The sequence below is a fragment of the Stenella coeruleoalba genome, assembly GCF_951394435.1.
Source record: "Stenella coeruleoalba genome assembly, chromosome: 6".
In the NCBI taxonomy this organism is placed as follows: Eukaryota; Metazoa; Chordata; class Mammalia; order Artiodactyla; family Delphinidae; genus Stenella; species Stenella coeruleoalba.
The window spans coordinates 41979397-41991423 of NC_137151.1; the positions used below are offsets into that span (position 1 = coordinate 41979397).

The window sequence follows — 12027 nt, forward strand, 5'->3', positions numbered from 1 at the left end:
GGAATTAGGAAGTGCCATAAATCTCAGGAGAGAGACTGTGTAAAATTCCCAGCCCATATTTCAGACTCCAGAGGTTCAGATGCATTTTGTTATATTCCAGAAAAACAAGCAGGCTTTTTGGGCACACCTCTCAACCAGGCTCAAACTCCACATCTTCGTGATTTGTCCATAATTTGAGCTACCAAGAATGCTACCTAATCCACAGTTTGCAGCTATTTTTAACAGACTCAACTGCATTGTTGAAAACTACCCATATTTTGGCAGATAAGTCAGTCAACTCTGGAAACAGTGCTGGTCTCTTAGATTTCTTTTTGGAAAGTGTCTAAGATTTATGGTGGGAATTACACATGACAGCTGCATTCTTTCCACTGGGTTTAGACCACCATTTGGTCTAATAACTCCTAATTGTGTGTCTATCCTAGTCTAAGCTTCTTCAGGGAAAAAAAAAAAAGGGGGGGGGGAAGACTTTTGAAAATCCCCTACAGCAGTACCCAGTGATTTCTGTCAACAGTAAACACTATTTTGAAACTTAAGAAGGTCAGCTGATGAGGAACAAATAAAAGACATTTCGGTGAATGTGAATTTCTTTAGAGAATTTTTCATTAACATTACATTAATGCTGGTCTGATAAAAATAAATGTAAAATGTTTTAGTTTCATTGTGTCCCCAAAGTATTTTTAGCATAACAGGCAAAATTCCTGTCAGCATTTTCAGTCATGGTATTTTCTTAAAAGAAGTACCTCTTCAGTGATTTTTCTCCAAACTTCACCAAAGCACAACATGGATACCTTGAAGACATTGCTCATTTAAAAATCATAAGAGGTCTAATTATATTTCCAAAATAAGTAGTTTCCAATCCAGCAAGGATAATGTGGTCATGAAAAGGATGTCCAAATCCACCAATTTACATTGGTTTGTCTTGGCATGACTTTCAAAGTTCTTGGAGCAAAAAGAGGATGGCACGTGAATCATTCTAATTTGGGTTCGATTCCCAGGACTTAGGGTTTGCCATTCTGTGAGCCATTCGGGGGAGAGCTAATCAACTATAAGACTGTACCTATGTAATTTATAACTGCTAAAATTCACTGATGTGTTCCAGATTATTTTGCAAAATGTAATACCCTCCTTTTTAATATATACTTTGTCATTTTCACTCTATTTATGTAATTTAAAAAGTATGATAGCAGGGGAGCATGAGCCATTCAAAGCAGGAGCCAGTAATGTCAGAGATTGTTATCCTTCGTAAGATATATGGTGTTGATATCTCTATATCTAAAGGGCTTGGAAGTTCTGTCAAGTTAGATTCAAATTGCATCTAATGTGTTTTGCTTTACTCCTTCTTTCTGGTTTCTAACGTAAGCCACAAAGCAGTTTCTCTACTGTGACTTAGTTCTGCAACCACAGTGGTCACACTGGTCTGAGTTACCCTCCCTGTCTCCATTCCCAACCCTCCCTTCTTTTATTCCAGAAGAAAATTAGGTTATTAATTTAGGATGAGGCTGCTTTGTTTGAACAGTATAGTGCTTTCCAATTGCTCATACGTAATATAACCAACCCATACTGCTCTTTCAAATGTTTTTGATTACTGAACTTAAAAAAAAAAAAACCTTGTACTGAAATTTATGAAAGATCAAAGGGATACTTCCTATGTTGTAACTTTAAATTTCTATAAGAGAAAAAGTTTTCAGATAGTAGGGAATTTCATTAATTGAAATTCAGTTTACAACTCTAGACAACACATGCATTTCAATAACATGTAAAATAATATTAGAAAAGGAACAGTTCTAGCTTCAAAATAAAAATGCACTTGATTTATATCTATAAAGAGATATGCTTATTAAAATGAGGCTTAAGTAAGGTCCTTATTTGTAAAAAAAATTTGTTGGGATTCAAATAATTTTATTTACTGTTGACCTTTGATAAAGGTCCAACTAATTAGCAAAACAAAAATTAATTTAAAAAATATATGGTAAATTTTCTCATTTTTTATTGTAATAGTTGTTGACATTTCATTTTTAATCATTACTTTAAATAGGGCTAATTTGACCAATTCTTTGCAAAAAACATATATTAAGGGCTTCCCTGGTGGCGCAGTGGTTGAGAGTCTGCCTGCCGATGCAGGGGACACGGGTTCGTGCCACGGTCCGGGAGGGTCCCACGTGCCACAGAGCGGCTGGGCCCGTGAGCCATGGCCGCTGAGCCTGCGCGTCCGGAGCCTGTGCTCCGCGGCGGGAGAGGCCACAGTAGTGAGAGACCCGCGTACCGCAAAAAAAAAAAAAAACAAACAAACCAAAAAAACATATATTAAGATTTCTTGTTTGAGAAAAATGTAGACCTGCATACTGCATCAATGTTTCTGTTTTCCAAAATATTATTTTTCTCAAGTTCCTTCAGAGCAACTGATAACTCGTGGAACATCATGAACGCTTTCATTTGGTGAAACTTTGTTTGACTTTGTGATGGCAAGGAAGATGACCTTATTCACCATTTGTGGTTCTGAATGACCTTTGACTATTTCCAAACCAAAAACTATCACCAAAGGCCCCAACTTGCATCAATAAACATTTTTCTATAGACAATATGGAGTCACTGGAGGTCATTTTAGAGAAGAATTTCAAAATGTTTTCCCTAAGGACTACATGTTTAGAAAAAGTACAGATACCCACAAGAGGGAGAACTTTGAAAGGGACACACTTTAATGCATAAGTTTTAAAATTTTAAAAATCTGTCACATTTTTTAAATTATACAGGTTAAAGCTAAGTACCAAACACTAGCTAAATGACAAAGCAAAAAAAGAAAATAGTTGATAAATTATTACGTTTCTGAGCACATGTGCATAAACTGAAGACCAGCATGATCTAATACTGAAACTAAAAATCAAACGTTAGGAAAGTTTTAATTAAGATGATTGTCACATTTAAGTTGTCGAGAGCACATTGTACTTAAAAATGAACTGGAGTGCCCTTTGATTAATGGAGCTATTTTGTGCATCAGAAAACAAAAAAAAAGAATGCATTTGATTTTTATAAATGTATGTGTCTTAGACATTTTCACCACACACTAATAGGTGTCCAGCCTCATCTCAATTCCTCACAAATTCACAGATTCATAGTTCTCAGGAAGGAACAGAGGCTCACTAATTTATTATTAGACTATTCTAGAACTACAAAACTCACAAATTAATACATTTGTTAATAGCTATTCCATTTTATTGACATTATATGTAAGTTATTACATGGAAGAGTATAGTGAGGATGAGTACGTGGGACACAGAGGGCTTTTTTTTTTTTTTTTTTTTTTGGCCGTGCCGCACGGCCTTTGATCTTAGTTCCCCAATTAGGGATCGAACCAGGGACCTGGACAGTGAGAGCGTGGAGTCCTAACCACAGTGAAAATGCTCTGTATATGCTGTAATAATGGATACAAGTCATTATACATTTGTCCAAACCAATAGAATGTACAACACCAAGACTGAACCCTAATGTAAACTATGGACTCTAGCTGTATCAATGTTGTTTTCATCAGTTTTAACAAATGTATCACTCTGATGGGGGATGTTGATAATGGGAGAGGCTATGCATGTGCAGGGGCAAGGGGTATGTGGGAAACCTCTGTACCTTCCCTTCAATCTTGATATAAACTTAAAATTGCTCTAAAAAATAATGTCTTAAAACTGAATGAATAATGGCTTTGATTTATGCCATTAATATCAGTATTACACATTATGTCATTCTGTCCTAACCTACTGATGATGTATTTTGCACAGCAGCAGAAATGTTCCTACTATAAAGTATTGATACTTAAAAACAGAGATGGTAAAGCAATAAAGGAGCTCATTTCATGTCAGTAAAGAGCTTTACAAAAATTTTATTCTGTTAGATTATGACAATAATTTCTGTCAATTTATCTAGTACTATCTATTGTGAATTACAATGTTTAATGATGATACTATACCACCTCCCTAGAGAAACTGCTGAGATACTGACCTCTACATTAACTGGTAATCTCATCCAGGCCTCCTTGAGGGTCTAGACACATCAAGGAATATGCAATCCTGACATTAAAATTATGTTATCAACATTTCTTATCAACAATAATAGTGTTTGAATAAATGTTTCTCTTTTCATTTTCCTGTTTCTTCATCTTTTTGATAACTGGGACATGGAAATAACCTGATGATATAAATAAATGTGTGGAAAACAAGTGTTTGATTATCCAAACCAACTGCCAGGATAAGTTATTTTGAATTATAGATAACTAGTTTTAAAATAATCTGGAACTAATGTCACCATCTTGTCAAAGATTTCTTTTTATTTTTCCCTCCATAATGGAGCACCCCATTACCTACAATACACTAGAGATTTTCAAAGTAGTTATACATCTGTAGTAGAATTTTCATTCTGTAGTTTCAAATAATCAGACCAATATATGTTATGCTATAGTAATTGCAGGAAAAGAGAATGAAACAATGGGAATGGATTGGAATCCCTAGGAATAGAATAAAACAGAATAGAATAAGAATAGGAAAGAAGAAAGAAAGGGAGACAGAAGAGAAGTGAGAAGGGAGTAAAGGGGAGGGAGGGAAGGAAGGAAGGAAGGGAGGGAGGGAGGGAGGGAGGGAGATTTTAAGGAAAGAAGACTTCACAAGCACTTTGGGTTATTTATCTTTCCAACAAGGGGCAATAATACATATATACATGAAGGTTCTTCTCCCTACTCCACCCCAAGTTTGATTCCTGTCTTTTTCGGGGGAATGAATCTTAACTATACTGTGAAATCCCATGCTACCTACTGCTGTTTTATGGTTCAACTGCACTCAAGTTTGTTGATGATTAACTGTTACTGAACTTAATGATTATTTTGCTTGTATTAAAATATTGAAGATTGCTTGGTGTAGGACATAGAAATTTGTTTTCTCTGTGAGGAAGAGAGAGTTGGTGGTGATTTACTACATTCCCATAATTATTATTACTATTTTCTTTTGCCATCTCAGTTTTTATATGAGTGAATATAAAACATGCCCTTTTGTTTTCAGGTCTAGATGTTGATGGAATATATCGAGTTAGTGGCAATCTAGCAACAATACAGAAGTTAAGATTTATTGTCAACCAAGGTAAGTGATTTCTTCAGTTCAGACCTTTTTACAAGTAGTTTCATCTCCAACAATATTTCACACTCTCTGCATATGTATTATGAATATATACTGATAAAGGCTTTGAAGGGAGAAAGAGAAATTTGAAGAAATTAAACAATTATTACCAGAGAAGTAAAAGATAGCCAGTTTACTTGGAGGTAAATAGAATAAAGAGAAAGACTAACTATTATGTTGTGTGAAATAAGTAACAAGTGAAATATGACAAACTAAAAATGAAAAAGAGAATAATAAAAGGAAAAAATAAACTAGCTTTGAAAAATGTTACTGGTATATAATACACAATATATGCTGATAAATGAATAAATAAATGAATGGTGGAAAATGTAAGAGTCAAGATCACAGATGTTAGAAAAATATATAATAGGTAAGTAAAAGAATTAAGAATTAGGAAATGCAAATATCATCAAAGGATTACAAACTAAAACAACTATGAAGTACTACTACAAGCCTATTAAAATGGCTAAAATTTAAAACACTGACAACACCAAATGCTGACAAGGATGTGGAGCAACAGGAACTCTCATTCATGCTGGTAGAAATGGAAAATAGTACAGCTAGTTCGGAAAATAGCTTAGCAGTTTCTTATGAAGATAACCATATTCTTACCTTATTACCCAGCAGTTGTGCTCCTTGGTATTTACACAAATGAGTTCAAAACTTATGTCCACACAAAAAACTGCACACAGTATTTCCAGCAGCTTTATTCGTAATTGGTAAAATTTGAAAGCAACCAAGATATCCTTCAATAGGTGACTGGACAAACAAACCATAAAATATCCATAAAATGGAATATTATTCAATGATAAAATGAAATGAGCTGTCAAGTGATGAAATGGCTTCAAGGAAACTTAAATGCATATTGCTATGTGAAAGAAGCCAGTCTGAAAATGCTATATACTCTATTGTCTCAACTATATGACATTTTTGAAAAGGCAAAACTATGGAGATAGTAGAAAGATCAGTGATAGCAAAGGATTTGAGGGGAAAGGGGGAAGAATAAGCACAGGGGATTTTTAGGGCCATGAAACTATTCTGTTTGATACTGTAATAGTGGATACATGCCATTATATATGTCATTATACATTTGTCAAAATCTATATAATATACAACACTAAGAGTGAACCTTAATGTGAACTATGTACTTTAGTTAATAAAAACTTATAAATATTGGCTCATCAATTGTAAAAAATGTACTACACTAATGCAAGATGTTACTAATAGGGGAAATTTGGGGCGAGTGGTCAGTCATAAGAGGGAGTATGTCGGAACTCTGTATTTTCTATTTTTCTGTAAACCTAACACTTCTCTAAAAAGACAGTGAATTTTTAAAATAAAAATTAGGAAATGTTGAAAGAAAAACAGACTAAAACATCTTGAGATGGTGTTACAGACAGCTCACAGGTTTAGAATTAGACACATGGAGTAAAACCCAGACACTCTCTCCTTGTGTCCTTGGCATCTTATTTAACTCCCTTATGCTCTGTTTCTTATCAGTAAAAACAGGATGGAAGTGCCTTGGAAATATTTTTGAGAATGAAATGAGATAGTGTGTAGTATTCCCTTAGTAACATAACAGACTCATGGTAGTTGTTCGGTACATCTAAGTTTCCCTTTCACTTAAAAAGTCAATGATTAAAAAAAAAAAAAGTCAATGATGTCTCATTACCTTCAGGAGAATTTACACAAAGTCTACATAATCTGGCTTCCCAGCTACTTCTAGCTGACTGCAGGTCCTCTGAATTTCCTTCATGATACATTCCTAACTGTACTTCCTTATTTACATACTGTTGTATTTCTTAATGCCTTTGCATAGTCTCTTCCATCTACTTTCAATATTCTCCTATATTTTCCTTCCCATCCCACATACAAAAGCTTCCTGCCTGGTTAGATTTCTCCTTATTCTTAAAAGCCCAGATTATAAATAGTTTTCTCCAGGGAGCCTGCAACATCCCTCAGTCAGATTCCTTCTCTGTGCGCCCATTACGCTGGGTAGTTAAATTTGCATTCATACCGGCACATCTAACTTCTAAAATTCCATCTATTATAAGACCCAGAGATTTAATGCCATCTTTTAAAGAGAATTTTATCAAATGTATTCAGAGATTATATTTCACAAACATTAAAATTTGAAAGTCTTGGAATAAAAAAAGAGGATATTGGTTGAAATATGTGTCTCCTCCATAAATCTCTATACACCTAAAAAGGTAGGATTTAAATTAGCCTTATATCTTCCCTCAGTCACCACCAGTAGCTCTGGAGCCTCCATACAGGGAGCTCTTAATATCTGTTGTATAGTGTGTGTGTGTGTGTGTGTGTGTGTGTGTGTGTGTTGCAAATAGTAGAAGTATTAATACAGAGAATCATTAACCGCTCCAGCAGTTCAGCTTGGGTTGAACCATACTTTTAAGTGTTAACTGCAGTGCTTTTGGCCAGTGGCCACACGATTCTTATTTCTGAACATCTCTATAACCTAGAATCTGTTTGCTCACTAATGTGCACCGTTGTCTTTCAGAATTACTGTCCCTCCTGGGCAAAAAACAGAACTGAACATTACCTTATGTATTCATATTGGCCATTGGCCTGAACCAAAGTACCCCACTGTGGATAAAAATTGGATAAAATACCCCAGCTTTTTATAACCATTCCTGTTTATAACCAGCTAAAATCATTCTTGTAATATATTTCATACTGAAACCATATCCTGATTGGGATTCTAGGCAGGTGGGCAACACATTTCTTCTACAAAGAAGAAATCTCAAAACAGAAGCCATGCTAGAAACAAACACTAGTTGCATTTCCTGCCTTTAAAAACAATTATGCTCAGCAGTCTGAAAAGGCAAAAAAAAAAATCTGCAGCGAGAATATGAAATCTGTCCATCTCATCTTTTGCAATCCAAACTTCAGCATCCTCTGGGGCTGTGTAACTGCTCATGTTTCCATGAGAGTTGACAATGTAAAGCTGGACAGAGGCCTGAGTTGGTATCTGGTAGCACAGAATTGTCAGTAAACTGTCTCCCTGGTTTATACCACTGTCAGAATGCAACACACTCAACACAAATTATGCTATATTAGAACCTTTGATACTAGTATTTTGTCCAAGCTGTGTTGTGGAGTTGTTTTGAATTAGATGATAAAAGATATGCGTATACCATCCTCTCTCAAATTTTGCTAATCAGATTATCCTGTGAATGAAATTTTCAGGAGTGGACCTGTAGCATTTGTTCTAACACCATACCTTCCCCTCCATCTGCATGCTGGTTGCTGACAGCAGAGCTGATATGGGAGAGAATCAGTGCTGGATACAAAGAGACTGAGTGTGTACATTGTGGTCTCCCCTCTGTGTGTGTATGTGTGGGTGTGAGTGTGTGCGATGAAGTGGCAGTGCAGTGATAATTCCTTGAAAAGCATAAAGGAATATGTGAATGCAATGTATTCAGAGATGGAACATACCTGGTTTTGGCATACCCTCTTTGTATCAACACCTCTTATCTCCTCCGTGTTCACGTTCCACAATGTTTCCTTTTCAGAAGGTTCTAAACGTACAGTTTTTAAAATGAACAAGCCCTACCCACCATTGGACTAGACAAATGAAAACGATTTGGGGGATTTTCAAGAACAGTTTAATTGCAATTTATGTATTTCACTAACTTTCTTGAATGCTATAATCATCAGCAATTCTAAATACACCAGTTGAATGATTCAATTTGTTTTGGTTTTCTGTTTGACTCACTAAATCAGTAGGAATTGGATACCCTTATTATACTTCCAGATCAGATGGCATGCAAATTAAATTCAAAGTGATCACTTTTGAAAAGTATTTCCTAATTATAACTAGTAATGAAGATGATAATAATTATTATTATTGTAAAAGTAGCTAACATATTTTCATAATTTATTATGTGCCAGGCACTGTACCAAGCGCTTTACTTATATCATTTAATTTAATCCTTTCTGCTATCCCATAGAATGTGTTCTATTACTGCTCCCATTTTAAAGTTGAGGAAACTGAGGCTCAGAAATGTTAAATAATGTCCTAAGGTCATAAAGCAATAAGTGAAAGAGGTAGGACTAGATCCCAGGTCTCTCTGTCTCAGAGCCTATGCTAAAAACCACTGCCTGATTTGACATTTCCTATTCACTGATTGTTGATTACCTCCTTAGAAAAGTGGAGCTCAGTCTTTTCATGCTGTACCCAGTTGTTAGTGACTTTCTTTCTGTTTTCTGTAAGTGACAAGTACTGTCATAGGAGTTTGGCTAAAACTTTTCAAGAAAGAGAAATGCCTGGGAAAACACCAAATGCCATAGTTAGGAAGAAGCCAGGCACTGCCATTCTCTGTAGGGCTTCATGTATCTATGCTTGGACCGAGAAACTACTTTAACACAATATTCTGTTGCAACCTTCAGGAAAGGCATTGAAGACTCTAGATTTACTGGGCTGTTGATGCATTACTGAGCGGTGCTCTGCCTTGTTTGTTGTATTTGGTGACAGCTTTCAGTGACATTTTGCTGATGCTGCTCTTCCATTCTATGAGGGCATCCCCAAAGAAAACTAGTCTGTGACCTTAGATGTCAACTTGTCATCAGCCTGTGAGACTGCGTCGATTCTTTGGGATGATCTGTGACGTGATGGTTTTCTTGTGTGGGGTACTTTTACAGAGGACAAACTTTAGCCCTGAGGATGCTGGGCTGGGTACTTTTACAGAGGACAAACTTAGCCCTCAAGGATGTCTTGAGAACTTTTTGACAGTGGGTCTTAGAAGTCCCACCAGTCTGAATTCCCCCTCCTTCTGACATCAAAATTCTGACTTGAGCTGCCCATCTAGCTTATTGTTCAAACTCCAAATTCAGTTCAGACTCTCTTTGGTATTACAAAGAGAACATCTAAATGTTCTCTTTCACCCTTTAAAAAAGGGACAAGGAAGACTGGCATCCTTTTTGGAAGATATTAACTGTGAAGCTTCCCAAGCCCATAAGCCAATGGGAGGACTCTGAGGCAGTAAAGGAAGCACTGACTGGGAATTTTCCAAACTGGTGTTTCTTAGCACACAATAACAAATATTCCCTCTAAGCATTTCTCTGAACTGGAGGAAGTTACTTCTTACCAGGATTTTAGACATGTTTTCCATATATAGAAAAATAATTTAAAGGAACATTCTTAGGGACACCCTCCTTCACTTTTTCACACCCGGAGGAACAAAATATATAAATGCCATAAATCTACATGGCCAAGAATCTTAATTGGGTGTGTGGGTGTGTGTACGTGTGTGTTCATACGATTGTGTGTGTGTTATTTTAAAATGGAAGAGGATTTTTTCCCATTAATTTACAGTCTTGTACTTTGCATACCTTTATTCATCCAGATCTTATTGACATAATGATCCAAATTAAGTATTGGCTTAAAGAGATGAACTTGCTTATTTTGAACATGCTAAGAATAAGCTCCATTGAAAATAAACCATTAGAGAAACAATTTTGTGTTGCCAACTATATCTAAACTACTTTTTTATAGATTTGTACCACAAAGCAAAGAAAGCAAAGCATTAACTTCAGTAGCTATCCCAGTGCTTTTCATATTATTTGCAGCATTAAAAATTGAATAAATGAAGAGGAAAGCGAGAAAGAATGTGAACAATTGGCAGTTTCACCATGAAATAAGCAATTGTATGAAACAGAAAAAGACCTAGAAAAAGATTTCAAAACTTCTAGTTCTGTTCTCATAAAATAGACCTTGCATCAAGTCCGTTCATTTTTCTATTAAGTGAGTTTATATTGCCCTCTTATTATTTTTAAAACGAGGTATTTCCTTAAGCTTACTTCCCTCTCACTGCCAACCACAGCAACAACAAAACAAACTGTGTTATTTGCTTTATCCGATTCCACGGGGCAGTTTTTGGAAAGTTGAATCATTGATATTGCACCTTTCTGGCTTCCATGTGACAAGATTATCTTTTAACAGTGATTTATTTTTCCCATTAAGCTGAAAAGATCACTTGATCATAAAAGGGCCAGACTCTAACATCGTTCAGGGCTTTGGAAACTTTCTTAGACCTCATTTTTTTAGCTACGTTGAGTCAGAGAGCTCAAAGACTTGTATTGCTTTCTAGCTGCTTAAGAAAATGTATTTGTCATTAGTAAATAATGGTAAACACAGAGGTCAAAACAATAAGCTCTTCACGTACATATATATTTATATAGTTTTTAGTTTCATGTAATATTCAAATAACAACTTTCTGAATATAGTCTCTAAAGTAAACAAATTCTGGCTACTTATGTTAAAGCAAATTATACCATCCATTTATTGTGGACTATATTTTATAATTCATTACATCCCAAGCAATAAGGAACTGACTTAACTGTGTGGTGAAACAATCAAAGACAGAGACCATCTAGTGGGGAAAGAGCACTGGATAAGCATCGATGAAACTGCCTCCTTATCTTGATTCTGAGCTATTCGTTAGTCTAATGGAAACTATTTTAACCCCTTTGAATCACAGACTCTTCATTTCCAAAATGGGAATAATAATGAAAATGTTAGGACTTTAAGAATTCTGAATCAGCCAAGCGATCATCAGTATTAACTTTAATTAAGATGACAAGTGGTTACATGAAATCAGATCAATGTTACTTAGTTGTGTTAATGATAGCATGATACTAAATATTAATAATCAAATATGGCTTTTAGCTTCCACATGATTGAGTTTTCTCTGATTATAATAAGATTATTTTTCTTTGGAGACTACCTGCTATCCAATGATTTGTCTCATTCCTAGCCAAATTCATAGGAAATCTGGGTTGGCTTTATCTTATCCATAGGCTTTTGGGAGATTCCAGATTCCAAAAGACTAGCCTCATGTTCATTGGAGAGGAGGAG

General features: G+C 35.5%; 1 protein-coding gene across 7 annotated transcripts in view; it reads left to right on the plus strand.

Moving 5' to 3' along the window:
• The window catches only part of ARHGAP15 (Rho GTPase activating protein 15), a 622596-nt gene that overhangs the window by 422520 nt on the left and 188049 nt on the right, over nt 1-12027 (plus strand). For all 7 annotated transcript variants that reach the window (XM_079924573.1, XM_079924572.1, XM_079924570.1 and 4 more), the window contains one exon: nt 5037-5114. In XM_079924573.1, coding sequence (XP_079780699.1) covers nt 5037-5114 — 78 coding nt within the window. The remainder of the gene's footprint in view (nt 1-5036; nt 5115-12027) is intronic.